The sequence below is a fragment of the Durio zibethinus genome, chromosome 10 (assembly GCF_047325235.1).
Source record: "Durio zibethinus cultivar Kanyao isolate XHJ-2024 chromosome 10, ASM4732523v1, whole genome shotgun sequence".
Taxonomy (NCBI): Eukaryota; Viridiplantae; Streptophyta; class Magnoliopsida; order Malvales; family Malvaceae; genus Durio; species Durio zibethinus.
Window position 1 is genome coordinate 24,683,982 of NC_143171.1, and position 23,245 is coordinate 24,707,226.

Genomic DNA, 23,245 nt, shown 5'->3' on the forward strand with positions numbered 1-23,245 from the left:
CTATCAAACTATTAGAGCAAATTTAGGATTAGTTTCTAATAATTAAACAATTTGGTAGAATTATAAGAATATTTGAAGGTTTGGATAATTTGAAATTAAACTAATATCATCCTTTGGATAGGTGTTATAACCTTCTTCACGTGTAACTGTGTTTCTGAACCTAAAATATGATTTTATGGACTAGAATTTATTATTTAAAAATATCTAAGTGAATTTTTGGACTTCTCTTTAAATATGATATATTCTATCAGGTGACCAATCACATCTAAACAAAAAAGATTGGTAGCGACTCTTTTAATCTATATCTAACAGTAAGTTTACGGATCTATATGTTATGACATCAATCCGAGATTTGCGCGACTCAACTAAAAAATGTGATAGTTGACTAGATTTTGATCAGTTTGACTGAATCGGTATTGAACTGGCTTGAACCTCAAAAAATCATATCTAAACCAGCTTGAACCATAAAAAACAACTCCAGACCACTTGAATCACAGGCAACAGCTATAAACCGTTGAACCTTAACCGCTTTAGATCATTGACCAGTCTAGTTTAGGTTTTTTTTTTGTATTTTGTGTTTACTTTTTTATTCTTTTATTAATATTTTTATAGTATTTTTTTATGTTCCAAAATATTCTTTATATAAAAATAGAGTTTAAAATTTTTTTATAATTTTAAATTACGTTAAAAAATAAAAATAAAAGTTTCGTTTATAATAAAAATGAAAAATGAAAAAGTAAGAAATAAAATAATAATGAAAATTTCCTTTTTTTTTTCTATAAAATAAAAAAAGTTTAACTAAAATTAATAATAAAAATTGAGGAAAAGGAATCCAACAATATGATTCTAAGGAAATTAATGAACTGATTCTTATGAAATCTCTATGTGATAAGATTTTTTTTAAATACTGCTACAGTATTAGAATATTTATAAAAAAGTTTAAATAATAATAAAAATTCCTTTTTCTTCAACTTAAAAAAATAAATAGTAAATAATAAAAATGCATTCACTAATAAACAATTTTTTCTAAAAGAAAAACTATATTTGTTCTAAAAAAATTACTCGTAAACAAACAGAGAAAAAAGAAAAATTTTTATCTGATGATCAGATTCTAAGATAATTCAAATAATGATACATAAAAAATCTCTAGGTTAAAAGATTTTTTTAATACTACCAGTATATTAGAATATTTATAAAAATAAATTTCAATACAATAAAAATATTTCTTTTCTTTTAAAAAATCTATAAAAATATATAATAAAAAATCAATAAACAAATTTCTTTAAAAAAAAAGAGAAATAAATAAAACATGCACCCTAATTTTTAATCATTTGCATCACTTGCATATCATTTAATTTTTAAAAAATAGACATGAGCCTCCGAGGACAATATTTTAAAGAAATCCAAATAGTGATTCCTAAGAAATCCCTAAGTAAGAAAAATTCTTTCAATGTTACTAACGTACTAAAACATTTTTAGAGTTTTTTTCAATAATAAGGTTCTAATTTTTTTAAATAAAATTTATTAATCTTAAATAATAATAATAATAATAATAATAATAATAAAGAAAAAATTTTAAAAAAGAAAAAGGGGGTGAAATAACAAAAATGAAAATGAAAATAAATTAATAAAGGTAGTCAAGGGAATTATTTTTAAATACCAAAATTTAGACCTTTTTGTTAAAATTAAAGGATAACACATAATTAATTGGTACCATTTTTTAACAGGCGCTGTGGGGGTACTAATTCTTCTCTATGTATAATCAACTTTCAAACCTAAACTGTTTTTACAAACCTAAAAATTATCTTTTAATAAATTTTAATTAATTTTTAAAATGTAACCAATTACATATAGCCAAAAAAGATTAGTGGAAACTCCATTTATTTTTAAATTTGTCAAGTGGCTTTAAAACTATTATGACAGTTTAACAACTTCGTTGGGGAAGTATTTCTAAGAATTAGGCCAAAAATTAATTATGATTTAACATCTTAACCAGTATCTAACATTAACTCCCTTGATTTTGAATTTGTTTAAAAAAATAAAAAACAAAAAAAACCAATATGCTAATAATAATGAATAATTAACATCTTTTTTTAATTATTTTCTTTTATGTATATGATTCTCAATAAATTATAGGGCATTTGTGTTAATTTCCCTCACACAATAAAACTTTGCATCTCATGCATGAGCTCTATACTTGGTTTCTATCCCTTATAAGAGGAAGTAAAATATTTATGCCTTCATGAGGTGATAACCTCTGCAATGGTAAGTGAAATACTTTTACTCAAACTGAACCATTTCCATTCATAGTTGGTAATGGGTGAGAATCGAGATGTCTTACTAGTCCAATATAGACGATAGTAAGGAATAATTTGGGAACCTTTAGATGTGTGTCGATCCAAACCAAGCATATAATACGCCATAAGAGATCAACCATAGGTAGAGCCTCTCCAATCCAATTATAGAAGGCACCAAAGTTTGGAATAATTAAGGATCATAATAATTCTAAAATGTGCAAAATAGAAAAAAAATTGTGTTTCAAACAAACCGAAAAAAATACAAAAAAACAAAAAAAAAGGGCTTTGTTACAAAACAAAAATTTACAAAAAAAAAAAATTTTTTAGAACATAAAAATAACAAGCAATTAGTAAAAAGACTAATATTTTGTTTGGTTATGTAGCACCCTAAATGTTTATGACTAAGGGAAAATTAATTTTTTTTTCTAATCTCGAATAACATCCTTATACTAATTCGATTTTGTTTCCTTTTTTCTTTTTTCTTTCTTTTTTGCATAAACCACATTATGCAATTTTCCATTGAGATATTTGCTCAAAGACATTTTTCTTCTGAAAATCTCTTTTCATAGATCTTGTAGAGCTACAAATTTGCTCATCATTCATAAGTGTCACATATGAGTCATATAAAGAGGTGTATATTTGGTCAAAAAAAGATCAGTAAAAGAATGGAGATTGTTTGCCTATCGGTTATGTGTCAAGGTTGCCTGAAAATGTGCATTTGGATCTTACACAAAACAATTTAAAAGATTTGTCTGTCATTTGGGGTTAACTAAGTGAAGAGAGAAAGAAAAGATTTAGTGAAAAGTATCAACAGATTGCATCCCTAATTTCGGTGATGATTAAGGAACAATTGATTCAAGCAGCTATATAGTTTTGGGATCCATCCTCCAGATGCTTCACTTTTAACTAAGAGGATTTGATGTCGACCATTGAGGAATACTCGATTTTGCTTGGGATAAAACTAAAATGTCTAGAGAAGGTGTTTACTTAGAAGCCGAAATAGAGTTACCGTAAAAAGTTGGTGAAACTTATAAGGTTCAATGTTGAAACTATATATTCTTTCATAAAATCTAAAGGCAAACATCTTGATATCCATCGGGATTTTCTTTGTAATTTTGTTTAATGGCATTTAGATGATGATAAGGGGATAACTATTTTTGCTTTGGCAATATACGGCATGGTGGTCTTCCTAAAAACTTTAAGCTATATTGAGAAAACTGTGGTGGACTTTTTCAAGTAAGTTAAAACCTAAACAATCAATCCTTCACCAGTGATCTTAACTGAAACCATAAGGTCATTAAACTTCTATCAATAAAATAGGAATAAGTGCTTCATAGGATGTGCACTATTGTTGTAAGTATGGTTAAAAAGTTAGTTCAAGTGTGAGAAAAGTGCATTCTCAATGCTATATCTTCGAAGCAAGGAACTGGTTAAAGAATTTTGTAAAAGCCAATGGCCAACATTAAAGACCAAAGAAGAATGGATCACATTCTTACAAAGGCTTACCCAAGATGAAATAGAATGGATGGTGCTTGGGATGCCTCACGTGCTTATACTATATTGAGGAGGAAATGAGCCATGGATACCATTATTGGGACTACGGGGGTGGTGAGCTATGCCCTATTAATGTTGCTAAGGCATTTTGGTGCAAAATAGTTTATTCTTACTACTCACGACCTTGCTAAAGTAAAGTTCAATTATAAGGGCTCCAATGCACCAAGAACATCAAAAAAATTAATCTAAGTATAAAAAAAGACACAAAAGTCGAGACTAGGGCCTTTCCTCAACAAGGTCAACCTTGATTACTAGATTTTGAGGGCAAAATAGCTTAGAGATATGGTACTTCCTCCCTATGATGGCTCACATCAATTAGCTAACCTTTAGGTAGAACCATAATTATCATAATTTGAGCTTGTTAGAAAAGAATTAGAAACTGAAAAAGAGAAAGTAAAAAGAGAAAATTTGAAGCTTCATGAGAAAATGGGACAACTAAGATACGAAGTAGAAATATGAGGGAATAGATTGAAAAAGGTTGGGAAATAAAGGAATGTGGCTAATAATGATTTAAAAGAGTTGTACCAAGAAAAAAAAATCATGAGTCCAACTCAAAACTGGAAAAGTTACCAAATCTTAATTGTGAAATAGATGAGTTCCGAAAAGAAATGAATCATTAGAAAGGCAAGGCTCAAGAAAGGCAAAAAGAGGTTGTCAGAATTTCTCAAGAGTGTCAAAATTGGGAGAAATTATACTTAACCATTTCAACAAGATTAGTGAAATGTCATAAGGAAACGGAAAGGTTGCAAGTCGAGCTTGAAAAGAGAAAAAACAAAAACTCAAAATGTTGAATGAAAAATAGTCACTTTGCCAAGTGATCCAAGGATTAGAGCATCGGTTGCAAGATCACAAGAATCACATTTCAACAATTATGGACAAATGGCAAAGAAGGGAAATAGATTAGAGCTTCACATGTGGCTTGAAAATAGATGTCTATATTAAATGGAAAATAAAAAGCTTGGGAAGGCAATAATGCATAAAGCATCTGATTTCTCATAATTTATCTTTTGTCCCAACCCGTTTTCATATGTCTTTAGTAGTTTCCTTACACGCTTACCTTCAATGTTGTTTGCTTTAATGAAAAGCAAACTATCATTGGCAAAAAGAGATTGTGTTATCCTCGGGCCGCTTACACTAGGTCGCACCTCTTGCAACAGACCGTTGTCTTGATATTTGGTTAACAGTGCCGAGAGGTCCTCAGTGCAAATGAGAAAAAGGTAGGGCAACAATAGGTCCCCATGTCTCAATCCTCTTTTCGGGATGATAGTCTCTGTTAAGCTACCATTAATCACCACTCTGTAAAAAACTGTTCTCACGCAATGCATCATACAAGAATTCCATCTTTCATGGAAGCCCGATTTCCTCGTAGCAGACTCGTTGAAATCCCAATCAACCCTATTGTAAGCCTTACTCATGTCCAATTTCAATGCTGCCCAACCTGTCTTCCTCTTACATTTAAGTCTCAAGGAGTGTATTAGTTCGTAAGCTACCAGAACATTATCAGTTATAAGCCTACCTGGGATAAAAGCACTTTGGTTCTATTAATACAATGGGGTAGAATCTACTTCAATCTATTGGAAAGGGATTTTGCAATAATTTTATAAAGGACGTTGCAGAGACTAATAGGCCTAAACATCGTCATCTTTGTTGGGTTGGGTGTTTTAGGGACCAGAACTATTTGACTATCATTTAACCCTGCTAAGCTATTTCCTTCATTACGGACAGATAGACAGAAATTTGTAACTTTCGATCCTATAGCGTGCCAGTATCTATGATAAAAGAGGGTTGGCGTACCATCTAAGCCCTGGGCCTTTGTAAGGTGTATCTATTGTATGGTAACTTTTATCTCTTCTGGAGTAAAATGCTCTGTGAGTAGAGTATTCATTTCCTTTGCTACAAGTGAGGGGATTGCTTTTAGAATCTCCTGCATGTTCGTGGGCCCCTGGGACTTAATGAGGTTTGAGAAATACTCCACGGCTGCGTGCTCCATTTCATGAACTCCCTCTTGCCACATGCCCGTTCCATCATTTAAACCTTTGATCCGATTTGTTCTTATTCTATGGGTGGCATGTGCATGAAAAAATTTGGTATTCTTGTCTCCTTCTCTTAGCTAGTTCACTCTTCCACGTTGGCTCCAAAATAATTCTTCTTGTTCAAGCTTTTCATTCATTTTTGTTTTGACTTCCATTCTTGAGCCAAGGTCTCGCTGTCCGGCACTTGCCCACTGACTTCCCTCAGCTGTTTGTGTAGGATTTTGATTTCTTCATGTATCCCACAAAACTTTCGCCTCCCCCACAACCTCAGCCTTTGTCTAGCCCCATTCGGTTTTCCATTCAGTGCCTTTTCCCGGTTCTCCTCCCAAGCATCTTCAATGACCTTCTTACTGTCTGGGTCTTTCAACCATATTGCCTCCAGGCACATCCGTCTCCTCCTGGTGTCAACTGCTTTCCTCTTATGCTTGCCTATCGTATCCACCAAAATAGGACAATGGTGTAATATGGGGCTTACTAGGTGCCGTACTATGAAGTCGGTAAATAAGTCACCCCATTCACTGTTCACTAGCGTTCGGTCTAATCTTTGATGTATTACAGACCCAGTTGTTGACTCCCTTGCCCATGTATATTCGGTACCTTCAAACCTAGATCAAAGAATCCCGTATCTGTTAGTATATCCTTAAAAGCTTTCATCTGCCATTCAAGTCTTACATTACCCCCATCCTTTTCACTATCATAGAGTATCTCATTAAAATCTCCAAAGCATAGGCAAGGAAGTAAGCTTTGTTACGTCAACCGTCGAAGTATGTTCCATGCTTGGTTCCTTTCTCTCACATTCGATTTTCCATAGAAACCCGTAGACCTCCATTCCATTCCTTTTTTATCCTTTATCTTCATATCAATATGATACTTCGAGAAACCCAATAATTTAATGCTTTTATCCTCCTTCCATAACATACCCAAACTCCCACTCCTACCCCGTGCTTCCATACCAAAAGCCTCGTACATTTTACATTTCACCCTTATTTTTTCCAGCTTTGTATTATTTAAGATAGTTTCGCACAAGAAAATTACCTCGGTATCTTCTTTCCTCATAATGTCCTGAAGGGCTCGACCTGCTCCAGGTTCCCAATCCCTCAACAATTCTAGGCTGGGCACTTCATTGTTCTCGACGGGACTGGTGCTCAGTCTCCATCGTTTGTTCTGTATTACCCTACACATCCATTTCCTCGATTAACTTGCACTTTTTCCCCACTGTGGCTATTTCCATTTCAGTTTCCTCCTCATGCATATTCTTTTTCTTCCCTAAATCACATGGTTCCCCTACTTGTTCAACCCTAGGTTCTCTTGCCAATTTTTCCATTTATGCTTTCAGTAATCTGCCTTCCCATCTTTGCTCGATCCAGAAACATTGCCTAGCAGTTCTGCCTTCTTCATTGTTTCTGCTTCACCCATTTCTCTTTCCCAGTCCCCGTTTGGCCCTACGACAGGAATGTCCCTCCCATGCAAGTCATTATTAGTTCGCACAAGGTCCACCCATTTCTCTTTCCCAGCCCCCGTTTGGCCAAATGACTCCATTCCACCCTAGGCTCCACCAGACATGTTATGACCATCAATCAAAGTCATTGATTATCTTTATTTTTTGCAGATTCCCTCCTAAGATTTTGCCCGTTTTCATCCTCATCACCCCCATTCTCGGGATAGTATTGACGAGTCCTCTGTTCCATCCGCAGACCGTTACCCTCTCCCCCACGCAGGGATTCAAATATCAATGTTATAGTGGAATAGAGGCCGTGAAATCACGGTAGCGCCACCGCTATTAAGAAAAAAATAATTGAGAAATTTAATCACACTCAAAACGGTGTACAACGGACCGTTATTACCGCTATCCCATTTTTTTCGTTAACACTTAGCACAAATTATAATAATAATAAAAAAAAGCTTTCAAGTTTTAATAGTGAACAACCAAGATTCCCCAAAATTAGAATAAAACAAGAAGATTGTAAAAGCAAAAATAAAGACAAAAGCTAAAAGAAAAAAATCCCTGCTCATAACTCAATCTCGTTCTTTCTTTCCTCAGTTTCAAAATTCATCTAAAAAATCTTAGATACTATTAACCATTCAATTAGTAACTACTCAAATTCAAATTAGCTTCAAATCTTTAATCAATAATCAAAATAAAAAAAGGTAAGAAAAAATTAAGTTACATTTTTTTTATATAAAATTTTTGTAAAATAATGCTAATATTTGTATTTGTGATAATATGATCTGAGTGAGAGAGATAAGAGTATGTGAGAAAGAGAGATCAAGAAAAAATAAGAAGTTTGGTTGAGTTGATTTGAGAGATCGATCGTCGATGCCATCAAAACATGAAGAGGAGTAGAGAAAAATTTAGGGTTGAAAGAGAATAAGGGGTTTCTTAATTTCTTATCTTAGAATGGGGTGAAGGGTGAAGGGTTGGGTGGGGTGAGGTAGGGTGTTTGGGGGGGGGGGGGTAAGGTGGGGGTAGGGTGAGGGGGGTGTGGGATTCGGTGAGGTGGGGTGCATTGGAAGGTAAGGTGGAGGGGTGGGGTAAGGTGGGGTGAAGTGGGGTGCATTGGAGGGTAGGGTGGGGTGGGTGTTTTTTATTTAATTTTATAATGAATTTTATTAAAATTTAAATTTAAAATTTTGTAATTTTAAAAGTTTGTTTAGGTAAAATTTAGTTAGAGGATTGATATTTTATAATTGAAAAAATTAAGAGATTAATAATTTAATATGAAATATATAGGGATTTTAGATGAAAAATTTTAATAAATTTTTTTGTGTAAGTTAGATGAAAAATAATTAAAATTAAATATTATAGTTTGATTTCATTATTTATTAATTTATAATTTTATATTTGAAATTTAATAATTTTTTTTGTTATTTTGGTATTTATATTGTTGTCAATTCTTTGCTATTAAATTAATTCTTATTAATTTATTTTTATTTTTGTGTAATTATTGAATATTCTATTTATTATATAATATATTAAAAGTAATTTGTGATAAATTTTTTTTTACATCAATTAGTATATCAAAAATATTAAATTACTTAATAAATTTAGCATTTTATGATCTATTACTTTTAAGATTAAAAACTAAAAATTAAAAAATTTAATATAGATTTAATTTTTAATGATGAAATAAGTAACATTAATATTTTTAAATATAAGTTTATTTTGTTTTTATACAAAATAGTAAGCATACCATCACGTGAAAAGTTCCCAAGCAAAGGAATAGAGGGTGCACCAAGTGATGATATAGGTTGGCATTTTGGAACACCTGTGCCAAATATCAAAGGAAATGTTTTATGCAAACTTTGTGGTAAAGTTGTAAAAGGAGAAATAACACGTTTCAAGGAACACATTGCTTATAAAATTGGCAATGTTGCACCATGCCCTAACGTTACTGGTATGTTATGTTTTTATAATTCCTTTGAAAATATTATTGTTAATTTCTCAATAAAAATTACAAAATTACATAAGCATGTACAACTAATTTTTTCTTTTCCTTAATTATATTATTAATAGGTTTAGTAAGAGAAAGTATGATGAACTTCTTCAAGAAAGCAAATCAAAGAAAGTTGAGAACAAAAGGAGAAAGGATGAATTCTTATCACAATTAAAAGGAGAAGACTATGACTATGAAGGTTTTATTGATGAAGACATCGCTATTAGACAAGCCATGTGAGATAATATCCAATCACAATATGAGTGGCACCAAAGACAAGAATTCAGACAAAGAACTGGTGGTTGGAGTAACATACATGAAGAAGGATAAAGCTATCATGGCTCAGTTGCTGAATATTTTGAGGAAAAAACAAGGAAATCAACTCCAAATGAGTTTGAATTTTCATTAAGAGGGGCTATACCTGAATTAATTAGAAGTAAGAGTTCAAAGCAACCAAAAATAAGTGATTCATTTTTAAAGACATTAATTTCAGTTGGCAAACTCTCCATGGTTGCATAATTTGGTTTCTGTGGCAGCAAAAATTGGCCAACATGCGAAACTTCCAACACCTTATGAAGTCTTAGATGTGTATTTAGAGTTTGAGTATCAATAAATTCATGAATGGGTTAATGGATTAAAAGCTCATTGGAATGAATTGGGTGCCACTTTGATGTGTGATGGTTGGACTAACAGGTTGAATCAAATGCATATCATTAATTTCCTTGTTTACTGTAATAAAGGGATCGTTTTTTGGAAATCTATAAATGTCTCAAATGTTCGTAATAGAAATGCAAACTTCTACAGATTATTGGATGAAGCTATGGAAGAAATTTGGGAAAAATACATTGTTCAAATAGTCACTGATAATGAGGCAGCACTTAAGGCTGTAAGAAAAAGACTAATGAAGAAGAGACAACATTTGTATTGGACAGCATATTCAGCTTATTGTTTGAACTTGTGTCTTAAGGATATTGGCAAGAAAAAAAATGTGGCAAAGATTTTGGATGATGCAAAAAAAGTGACTTGTTTTATATATAATCACATTTGGACTATTAATTTGATGAAGAAATATACACAAGGGAAGCAAATACTTCATTCTGCTCTTACCCGATTTGCCACTCATTTTATATAGTTAGAAGAAATAACAAGGCAAAAGCAAGGTTTGAGAGAGATGTTCAATTTAAAGATTAGTACTTAGTAATTAGTATAACTATTTAAATCTAGCATCTTTTTATGATATCATTATTTAAAATATTAATTTAAAATATATTACTCTAAAAATTTATTGTTGAATATATACGAATTTAAAAAATCAAAATGGAGACAACAAAAATCAAGGCCTACTTATGAAGCCAGAAAAATCATTTTGGAAAAAGATTTTTGTAAAAAAGCAAGTGATATAATAAAAGTTTATGAGCATTTGGTAAAAGTGTTGTGCCTTGTTAATGGTGATGAAAAACCAATAATGGGATTTATTTATGAGGTGATGGATAGAGCTAAACAAGCAATTCAGCAAAATTTTCGTTATTATGCTAAATATAAAAAGATTATTGATAATAGATAGAGTTTCATGCATTCTGACTTACATTCAGCTAGTAAGTAAACCAAGAATATAGATTGTATTTAAAAAAATATATTTACTTTTTATGCTTAAATTGCTTATATATTTATTTTTTATTACTTTAATATAATATTGTTATGAATTATTGGCAAGTTACTATCTAAATTCATAATTTTAATTTGGAGTGGAGCATTTTGAAAATGTACTTAAAGAAACATTGATGGTACAATAGTAGTTATTGAAAGATTAGAATCTTATATAGATACTCAAATCATAATGATTAATTAGGTTAGTATTTAATACTATTTTCTAACTTTGACATTTATTTTATGCATTAAAAATAAAATTATTTTTTATTTATTCATTTATTATTGTATTTTCAATTGATGTAATTGCTATTATTTCGAGACAAGCATGAAACATTTGGTACTCCACAAGCACAAAGAGCTTGGAAGCAAATGAATCTAGGTAATTAATAAATTAAATAATTATAATTTATTTATATTATTTAATTGAATAGTACATTCAAATTTAATTTAAATAATTTTATACAACTGAGTGGTGGATGATATATGGCACTTGTGTTGTTGAATTACAAAAACGAGCAATCAAAGTGCTTAGTCAAACAACATTTGCAATAAATTGTGAACGTAACTGGAGCACATTTAGCTATATTCACACCAAAGCAAGAAACAGATTGAAGTTCGAAAAAATTTAGAAACTTGTATATACCCATTACAACATGAGGTTGAGGATGAGACATCAAAAAAGAATGAGCATTGATGAGATAAATAATAGTTTTAATCCTGTTAGCCTTGACCATATTTTTGAATATGATGATCTACTAATAGAATGGCTGCAAGAGAAAGAAAATCCTCAGTTAGATGGTCAAAACTCTAATTGGTTACCTGTAAATAATTCTAATAATGAAATGAATGTTGAATAGTCACACCAATCACAAGAAAGGAATGTGTCTCATTCAAATTCAAGTCCAACACCAAGTTAGAGTGATAATGGTGGCGATTTAAGTTCAAATTATAGTGATGGTGATAGTGTAAATTTTGGTGGTAATATTGACGCAAATTAACCTTATAGCCCACTTGGAGGAAAATTTGGCCTTGCTGCTACTAGTAGACTTTTTATTAACATGGCAGAATATGGAGTAAATCCATCTACTGAATCTAATAAGGGTCAAAGTGCACATACAACTCGATCAAAAGGAAAAGCTAAGAAGCACCACTATGATATTTCTAGAGGTTTTTCATCTTCAGGTAGGAGACTAAATTCTAGTAACTTTGAGTATAGTGAATCATCCACTAGTACTCAAGGACGTTACTATCCACTGAAACAACCTAATTTTCAACATTTTCACGGTTATCCACCTTTATATAGTTATTATCCACTATAAATGTATCCTCCACGTCAAGTGTATCATCTACCTCAAATGTATCATTCACCTCAAATGTATCATCCTCAAATATATCCTCCACCTCAAATGCATCAAGAACAAGGGCAAGCCACAGGGATGGGAATTGAGTCAACTTGATTCTCAAAATGAAAATAGAGAATTTGATCCTTCTCGTCATTTTACCATGTGGTAAAATTTGAAATATATATATTAATAGTTATAGTTGATAGAATTTGAAATTATTATATTTTTAAGTTTGTAATTTTATTAAATATAAATGCTTGGTATTTAATATATTATGTTTTGTTAATATCTTGATTTGTTTAGAATTAACATTGAATATGAACTTGGCTCAAACAAAAAATTTGTTGCTAAATTAAATACAAATGTTTTATTATAATCTAACTAAAATTGTGAATAATTTTTTTTAAAAATAAAAAATATAGTATGATATATTTTAAAAATCATTAAATAAGAGTTTTTATGATTATAAAAAATTATATTTTATAATTTTTATATTTTATAAAAAATTGTGCAAAATTAAAAAAAATTCACGACCGTGATGACTTTGATAACTGCAATGATCTCCGTTATATCCGAAAATATGATAAATATGATATGACTGAAAATGTGATCGCGATCGCTATTTAAATCCCTACCCTCACGTTGATTGACCATGTTTAGTTTTTGAGTCAGGCCACCATCAACCGCCACCTTTGGATGTTTGCCTCCCTCATTGTGTTGCTTTTCATGATTTCTTCTATGCATTTCTTCTCTCAGTCTTTGGCTTCCTTTCTCTCATGCTAATTGTTTGTGTTTTATCGATGATGCCCTTAGCCACCTTTCATATTGTTTCACATTCGATTTTTTAGCAAGGCATGGATTTTTCTCACAATCATCCTCTAAATGTCCGAGTCTACCGCGTTTATAACAGAAACTTGGCAATCTCTCATAACTCAATTGTCCCCATGTCTTACTCATACCCTCTTTATTTGTAAGTAAAATGGCTCTCCTTAATGGTTTATTAACATTCACCTCCACCCTTGTTCTCAGAAAGCATGTCCATCCTCCTTTCTCCAAAGTTAAATCCATTTCTTTTAGGGACCTCAACTTCATTCCAATTCTTAATGCAGTTTCTTGATCCCTCAGACCTAAGGGTAAGCCATATACCCTTATCCAAAAAGTAGTGTTATTAAAAATGTAATCCTTGGGCCTTAGCCCTTCATCTTATTCCTTGAAGAGTAATAGTTGTTTGTCAAAAAACCACGGTGCACCATCCTGGACTCTTTTTTTATAGGCCATCGTTGCAAATTTGAACAGATAAATGTTCGCTTCTAGATTTACAATCTCAAACCCCTTTACTACCCTCCAAAGAAGTCTTAGTACACCTTTCGTTGCTTTTTTATTATATGGCCTTGTTGTGAGCAACGTTCCGACAATCCATGCTTTCTTTTCTTCCCTTCCCCTTTCGTTTTCATCCACTTTTGTAACAACACCTCTACGCTTCTCCTCCATTAACTTTAGCTTATCCCACATTCCTTCTAAATCCTCCTCCATTGATAACTCCCTTCCACTTCTGAATGAACTTTACTGACTAAACTATGACTATCTAGGCCTCAAAGGAACCTCCATATGTAACCCTTAGGCAATACTCACTTATAGGCTCATAAGATTACTTCCTTTCATAGACACCCATAGAGATTATCGAATAAATTTTTTAAGTCGACTGGCTTTTTTAGTAGTCATATATGCGTCAAAATGCCCATATCTAAGAAAATACTCAAAACAACAAACAAAGCCAACCTTCATTTTTTTTTTTTTTAAGCTAGACAATCACAATTTTGATTATCCTTTGCTTACAAATTCCATATATGGGTCTTTTTCTTATCTAGGTTTCATATTTACTCTTGAGAATAAATTAAATTAGTTTTAAAACAAATATTAATTTGGTAATTTGGTCACTAATATATATATATATATATATATATTCTCTTTAACATTAAATTACCATAACCAACTAAATAAACTTTAAGATCCAAATATTTTGATGCTCATTTAAGCATTATAATTTAAAATAAAATAATACTCACAATTATAAAAACTGAACAAATAAAATATAAAAGAAAGACATAAAAATAGAAAATAAAAATATAACTAAATATGTCACTTTTTTTGTAAACGATTGACGTGGCAAAAGCTATAAAAATATGGTTTTTTCATATAATAATAAAACATAATAATAAAACAAATGTTAATCGTGATTCAATTACATATTAAACTAAGGTAACACATTAGCGTTATCATCATTTTACTATTAGTGATATTTTTAATCATTAAGAAAATAATATAATTTTTTTACAATTGTTTTTGTTTGTATTTAAAACATTAAAACCATTTAATTATGCAAAATTTTTAAAAAAATTATTATAAGTCTACAAAGATTTTGTAATGACAATTTTCTTGTTTTTAAGAAACTGATAGATATTTTGTAACAACTATTTTGATCATTGTGTAATATAACAATGACTAAAAAAAGTCTTTACACATCTAATAATATTTTGAAATGAATTATTATTGTTTTTTTGTCATTATGAATATGGCAAGGATATCATAACAATTTTATTGTCATTGTATAAAATATTTAAAATGTTAATTAGGCAATGATAATAAAAAGTCACTGCAAATATAATAGGAATTCATAAATTTTTTTTTTATCATTACCAATTTTATAGGAATTCAAAAAACAAAAATTTTTGTTGTATAAAATATACAAAAAAAAAAATCAAATAGGCATTGATATAAAAAATCATTGCAAATATATGAGACGTTGCAATAATATTTTAAATCATTGCAAATTTAATAATATTTCGAAATAACTTTTTGCTATGAATATGGTATGGATATCATAACAATTTTTTTGTTGTATAAAATATTTAAAATGTTAATTAGGAATAAGAATTTAAATTCGTTGCAAATATAATAGGATTTCATAACAATTTTTTTATCATTACCAATTTTATAGATATTCACAATAACAAAAATTATCTTTGTACAAAATATAAAAAATTCAAATAAACAATGACTATAAAAAATCATTGCAAATATAAAAAGATTTTGCAACAATATTTTTAGTCATTGCTAAAATCTCATTTTCTAGTAGTGCTACAATTAATCAATTATAATTCAAAATTATATGAAGTCAATCAAAATTTTATATAAAACCTACATTTATAAATTATATAACACTACAAATTTATTATTATAATTGAACAATTAAAAAATCGTAACAAAAAAATGACAAGTGAAATATTCTTCAATATTTAGCACCATGCATCACTTGAAGAGTTAAGTTAAGATTTCTTTTGTCGAAAATCGTATCATTTAAATATATATATATATATATATGCACATATCCTGAGAGAAATTATAAATTATAAATGAACAAAAATGATAATACTCAAATGAGTCTTTGAACTTTACTCAAAAATGAAAATAAATCAATTATCTTTTATTGCATTAAACTAATGGTCTAAACTTTTATTTTATTGTAATTAAATCCTTGATATTGTAAAATATTTAATCTTTTGTTAAGTTTTTTTAGTTTAATAATTTAATTTATAGAAAATTCTTACTTAGATTTATTTGGATGAATTGAATGACAAATATTTGAGGGAATAATATTTTAAAAATTATTTCAATTGGACATTATTCATCCACTTTTGAGATTTAATAGGAATAATTACAATGAAATAAAAGTTTGAAGAATGATTAATATGAACATGATCATATATTGAAATATTGCAAAAGATTTATTTGATTTACAAAAGCACAACAAAAGCATTGTGAAAGTTATGCTGACTTGATTTTGGTTGGGGACACATCACTCATTCAAAAATTGTTTGTTGTTCATAGCATAAATCCTTAAACACCAATGTAATAGATTCTTTAAAGAGTTTTTTTTTCTCTGTCGATCTCTTTCTTTTTCTTTCTTATTCTCTATGTGACTCATCACATAATCCCACATGAATAACACTTATCTCATTTTATGGATGAATGCTATTCCTTTTTTTTTTTTTTTTCATATGTTGAGTATGGGTACGGAGAATGGGTATAATATAAAAAATTGAGGATAAAGATGGAGAATCCTCAACCCATCTCATATCCTACCCATTGAAATTGCTAGTTTTTACTTGGTTTGAAATTCAAACCAATTCTAATCAACTGTTCATGGTAGTTATTTGATATAGGAACTTATCCACCCATTGTAGATGGATATTTCCTACATCTCCCGGTTGTATAAAATGGTAGCAAACCTCATGATCAAGATATCATTTTTTCTACTATTTGCAATGGGTTTATATATAGAAATAAGTTGTGCGATCAATTTACTTTGAGAGCTTAATTGCTATATGATTGTTAGGTGCATATAGCAACTCAAAATCACATTTAATCACTTATACAACTATTAGGTATGCATAGTAATTCTTAAGTATAAGTAGAGTAAGCATGCAGCATTTTAGATCCATTTAATCACATTTTAAGTTCTTCACAATTTCTCTTTTATCACATTACATGATATACTTATGCATTTATAATTATGTTTAATGTTTCAAACATAATTGGTCGACCTGTGAATTCAACCAAATGTGACACTAGAATAATTTTCCTTTTTTCTATAATCTCTCTATTTCAATTCAACTACTATCAAGATGTTTCATTAGATTGAATCATTCATGATCATTGGTGACATTTCAAAATAGCTAACATTGAACGAAAACTTTAAGAAACAGTCGAAAGTCCTTGAAGGTATTAAATATTATATCCTTTGATTTCAAGAGTCTCACACAATAAGAAACATAAATATATTCTTTTGTTACTTTTGTTGGTCGAATAATGCATATGTAGTATGAAACACATACTATAGATTACTCTCCTTTTCTCAAGAAACTTATGTCTTTATCAATAAATATATAACTTTTTTAAAAAAATTTATTATAAATATAAATTAAGCAGACTTTCATATATAGCATCAAATACATACTTAGAATAACATTTTATTTCTTTTTTATAAGAAGGATATAGCATATTTTGTGAAACTTTCACTTAATACATAAATAATTCTTTATATAGTCCACAATAAGTTCTCATGTTATTGAATTGCATAACCCCTCATCACTATCAAAAACATATATACTAATACTGAATTACTAAAGTATAATCACACTTCAAAAATCTTTAATATGTTATGATAGGTCGAAATCAACCATGTCTATATATACTAATTTTAATATATGATGGCTTTGAAAGTTTCCTTGTGTTTTATTTTATCCAATCAAACTATCAACATTGCATCACAGATCCCAAAATGGAAAATGCCATGCAGAATTCCAACAGAAAAAAGAGAAACACCCAAAACTTCCTAGTTTCTACATTTAAATAAAGAATAACAAGCATTAGCTGCTTGACTTGATGCAGGCCAGTACCTCTCCATCTCGTCTGGTAAATAGTGTTAACACTCCGGCCTCCACACCCAATGCAATTGTTCCAGCAAATCCAAGGCGTGGAAAAGTGAGATATTTTTCTTCTTTTGCTGTATTATTAATTGAAATACTATATAAGAAATTTATATGCTTTGATTGCTTTTACATATTTAAAAAGAAATTATATACTTATCTATATTTATATCTTCTATATGTAAAAGTATTAATCCCAAAGTATTAAAAGTAATTAACATATGAAAAACAAGATGTATGTCAATTTTTTTTTAATTTTGTTTGTAGAATTAAAAAAATTTATTGACAGTATATCAAATAATAACTCCATATATAAATACCCCTATAAAATTATAAATATATCAAAATTTAGAACAATATGAATGACTTATAATTAACTATATATGTTTTTATAATATAGAATTATTAAAAATGACTTACAATTTTATTGTATCAATGAAAACAACGATAGCAAGAATTATAGTATCAATGAAAACAATATAAATTATAGGATGAATCCTTTGACTTATAATTCTATGACATAATTTTATAATAGTATGGATTCTATATAATTTAGAAAATATGGGATAGAGGATAGAATTTTTTTAGATAACTTATACTATATAACGAAGTTGTTCATCAAATTTTGAATTCTAAAGAAGGGTTTAGAATAAATTTTACCTTTGAGATATAAAAATATCTTTTTGATAGTTGTCTAAGGTGTGTCATATCTTATTAATTTTCATTCTTATATCTCATTCTTAACGAAAAATACTAATAATAAGCCAAAGTTAATTGATGGGAGTACTTCAATATTAAAAAAAAAAAAATACATAAAACAATTATTTGATTTAAGATGAGGTATATCCTTGAGTACTATTTATATATTTAATTACTGGTTTTTTAAGAGATCAAAATTCCATATTAAAAATAATTTTAGTTAATCCCTTATAAATATATTAATGACTATTATAATTAAGACAATAACTTATAATATTGTAATTTGTTGGTATAAGTAAAGTAATATTGCTATCACTTATAATCAAACGCGTTTGAATATCTAATAATAAATTGAACACAATTTCATTTGGTATTTTTTCTTAATTGCTTCATATTTTATAAATATATTTATAATTTCATATTTCTTATACATCCATCTGCAACGCACGCATTGCGTGTGTGGCAAAAATTAGTGTTTTAAAACATTGCTGTTGTTATATGTTTCAGAATATAGTTGAAGAAGTAAAGACTGCAGCCCTTGAAGCTATAAAGAGTGTAGTACTCAAATTTTGTTCCATCATGTAAACAATCATGCAATTAAAAGAAAGTACATATTTCTGAGAAACTTTAGGTAGTACTTGAAGCTAAAGTCTTGAGAATTGATGCTAGCTGTTCTTTAATATTTTCAAAGATTATGAATAAAGATAGATAGGACGATTCATGTATTAATATTATATAAAATATTAAAATTTATATATTTATATTATATTTTAAATAAAAATTATATGTCAACCAATAATAACATAGAAATTAATGCTAAGACCACAGAGAGTTTGGAGGAAAATCAGAAACAGGAAAAGCAATCTAAAGCAGGAATAAGACAAGAGGATGTGCATGTTAATAATGACACAGGGGAAACTCACGTGCACGGAGAAACCAACAAGGCTCATGGGGCATGTAAAATAAATGTGACAAATACAAAAAGGAAAAGAATAGCAAGGCAACAAGGCGCACGTGGAGGCTCAAAAGGTTCGGCTGGAAACAAAAGAAAAACAGAAGATTTCTTCGACCAAATGGACCTTATGGAAGTTGATGGGCTGGAGAAAAAATTTAAAACAGATGAGGGCAGCAATAACCTGTTTGTAGAGACATTGGCGGTGATTGGTTCCCAGTCCCGCCAATCGTCATGAAAACCATAATCTGGAACTGCCGTGGGCTTGGGAACCCACGGACAGTCAGAGCTTTGAAAAAGCTCGTTCAGAAACAAGGTCCCTATGTTGTCTTTTTGTGTGAAATAAATTTAAATTCAATTGAGTTTGATAGGATCCGAAGGAAATGCAGGATGGCTAACAGCTTTGTAATTGATCGCATAGGTAGAAGCGGTGGGCTAGCTATGATGTGGAGAGCTGACTACAAACTTCAACTAAGAACTTTCTCCAGATACCATATCGATATGGAATTTATTGAGGATGACAAGCCAACATGGAGAATAACGGGTTTTTTTGGTGAACCCGAAATTGAGAAACATTTCCTAGGCGCTTCTAAGGGAGCTAGCATCGCAATCACAACGACCATGGCTGTGCGTGGGTTACTTCAATGAGATTCTAAATGATAGTGAGAAAAGTGGGAAGTGCTTGCGACCTGAGAAGCAAATCACAGCATCAGAGAAGCAATAGAGGATAGTAATTTGGTAGACTTGGGTTTCATGGGTACATGGTTTACATGGACAAAAGTCTGGAAGGCTGAAGACTTAATCAGAGAGAGGATTGATCGATGTTTAGCTACTAAAGGATGGTGTGATATCTTCCCACATTTTTTGGGTAGAACACTTAAGAAGGTCAAGATCGGACCATTGCCCATTATTGTTAAACACAAGTGGGAGCAACAAACAAGGCAATGGCACGAAAAAACACCATTTCTATTTCGAAGAAATGTAGTGTAGGGAGCTGGAATGTGAAGAGGTGGTAGCAGAAAAGTGGAAAACGAACAATACGGCAGAAAAGTGGAAAGCCAACAATATGCGAACGGTGGAAAGGAGGATTCATGAGGTAGGCAACACTTTGAAGAGGCGGCATGACCAAAACTATGGAAATGTTAGCCGCCAGATTGACGAACTCAACCATAAACTAAGTTGGTTGAAAAGTCAAAAAGTGGATGATGGCATCATGGGTGAGGAAAGCAGGGCAAAAAAAAATGCTGGATGATTTGCTGGAGAAAGAAGAAATTTTTTAGAAACAAAGAGCAAAGGTGGACTGGCTGAGAGAAGGAGACAGGAACACTGCATACTTCCCTACACAGGTGAACAACCGAAGAAGGAGAAATTTAGTTACAGGACTCAAAGATGACGATAGAAAATGGTGTGTAGGGGAGGGGGAAATGTACAATATCACAAAACACTACTTTGAAAAGCTCTTTGAATCCCAAGAATCACAAAACATATAAGATATCTTACAGATGGGGGACCACCGAGTTACAGACGAGATGAAAAAGCTCCTTTTAGCAGAGTTCAAACCAAATGAAATAGTCCAAGCACTCAAACAGAAGCACCCTACAAAATCATCTGGACCTGATGGTATGCCTGCCCTTTTCTACCAAAAAAATTGGCATGTTGTTGGCAGTGACATAATTTCGTTTTGCTTGGAAGTCTTAAATGGTCACCAGCATTTGCATGATATTAACAAAACATACAATGTCCTTATCCCAAAGGTCAAGAACCCCAGAAACATGACTCAATATCGCCCTATAAGTCTATGCAATGTGATCTACAAACTGATTGCTAAGGTTTTGATGAATAGAATGAAACTTGTTATACCTATGTGTATTAGTGAGTATCAAAGCGCATTTGTTCGTGGTAGGCAACTTACAGATAATGTGCTTGCTGCATATGAACTTATAAATTCAATAAAGAATAAAAAACAAGGGAAGAACAGTTTCTTTGCACTAAAGCTAGATATGAGTAAAGCATATGACCGGGTGGAGTGGCCTTTCATTGAGGCTATTATGGCCAAAATGCGGTTCCAGACAAGGTGGATTTCGACTATTACGAATTGTGTTTGCTCTGTCTCCTAATCCATAATCGTCAAAGGAAGCATCACTAATAGTTTTGCCCAAGCAGAGGTCTTAGACAGGGTGATCCCTTGTTACCATATTTGTTTCTATTATATACAGAAGGACTGTCTGCCTTATTATCCAGAGGCCAAAGGAGTGGAGAAATCCAATGTGTAAGGTCAAGCAGATCTGGTCCCCGGATTACTCGTCTTTTCTTTGCTGACGATTGTTTAATGTTCGCTAGAGATAGCGAAAAGATGGCGAGAAGGTGAAGAACATGCTAAAGGTATATGAAGAAAGCTCGGGCCAGAAAGTTAATTTTGATAAATTAGCCCTTTTCTTCAGCAATAACACCACTAGAGGCCAGAGGGAAACACTTCAACGATTGTTTGGGATCAATGCAACCACAAATTCAGAAAAGGACTTGGGTCTGCCAACCTTAGTGGGAAGGGGAAAGAAGAAAGCTTTTAGAAGCATCAAGGAGAAGGTGCAAACTCTGATCCAAAATTGGCGTGGGTGATTTTTATCTTTGTTAGGAAAAGAAGTATTCATAAAAGCAGTTCTTCAAGCTATTCCAGCTTACACGATGAATTGCTTTCTTCTACCAAAATCTCTAGTGCAAGAACTAACAAGCATCATAAGTAGATACTGGTGGAGAAATAAGACAGAGGGGAAAGGTATACACTGGCTCAAATGGTCAACAATGAGCATGCCAAAAACTATGGGTAGGATGGGCTTTCGCGAGCTGGAAAAATTCAATAAAGCTATGTTAGGGAAGCAAGGCTGAATATTAATCGATGATACTGGATCTTTATGCTACAAAGTCTTGAAGGCCAGATATTTTCCCCATAATAGTTTTCTAGAGTCAAACCTGGGTTACAAGCCATCTCTAATATGGAGAAGTATTTGGGAGGTGAAACAGGTGTTGATTAGTGGAATAAGATGACGAGTGGGTGACGGAAAAAGCATCCGAATATGGCAGGACAAATGGTTACCCATAGAAGGAAATTTTGAACCTATTTCAAGACCAAACAGCATTGCGGAGGATGCCACAATTGAGGCTCTGATCGATGAAGAGAACGGAAGGTGGAAAGAGAACTTAATACGGATGGAATTTAATCAAGCTGAAGCTGATGCAATCTGTGTGATTCCTCTAAGTAGAAGGGTTATGGCTGATAAATTAATTCGGCATTTTAACAAAACTGGGGAGTACATAGTAAAAAATAGGTACCGGGTGCAATCCGAGGTTGATACAGATGCAGGAAACCAATTCGTGGTATGGAGGAAAATTTGGAGGGCATTGATACCACCTAAAGTAAAACTCTTTGCACGGAGAACCTGTCACGAAATCCTGCCAACGATGGAGAAACTAGCAGCTAAAATCAACAATGTTAATCCGTGCTGCCTAAGATGTGGAATAACAAATAAGTCTGTCTTGCATGCTTTAAAGGACTGCTCTAACCCATCCAGAATACTGTCTAAGAGCAACGATGTGAAACAGATGGTACAGATAACAAGTCAAAGTTGCAAAGAGTGGCTGGAAACTACTGCAAGGATACTATCAAATACAGACATTGAAAATTTTCTTATGTTACTTTAGTCATTATGGGAAGACAGAAACTCGAATGTGAAGAGGGGGCAATCACAACCGGAAAACACCATTGAGCAGAAAGCCAAAATATTGTTGACTGAATACAA

General features: G+C 31.2%; 1 protein-coding gene across 1 annotated transcript; it reads left to right on the forward strand.

Moving 5' to 3' along the window:
* The first annotated feature begins 20,953 nt into the window (after window positions 1-20,953).
* On the forward strand, window positions 20,954-23,147 carry LOC149516572 (uncharacterized). The gene is made up of 4 exons (XM_089766279.1): window positions 20,954-21,525; window positions 21,693-21,815; window positions 21,893-22,034; window positions 22,530-23,147. The coding sequence occupies exons 1-4, from the start codon at window positions 20,954-20,956 to the stop codon at window positions 23,145-23,147; spliced, it is 1,455 nt and encodes a 484-aa protein (XP_089622405.1).
* The last annotated feature ends 98 nt before the right edge of the window (window positions 23,148-23,245 follow it).

Excerpts from the sequence above, each read along its gene's own strand:
- LOC149516572 (XM_089766279.1), top strand. The coding sequence starts at position 20,954 with ATGGGGGACCACCGAGTTACAGACGAGATGAAAAAGCTCCTTTTAGCA. Across the intron at positions 21,526-21,692 it reads AAAATGCGGTTCCAGACAAG|AGGCCAAAGGAGTGGAGAAA; the intron begins GTGGATTTCGAC and ends CTTATTATCCAG. Across the intron at positions 22,035-22,529 it reads TTAGAAGCATCAAGGAGAAG|GACAAATGGTTACCCATAGA; the intron begins GTGCAAACTCTG and ends CGAATATGGCAG.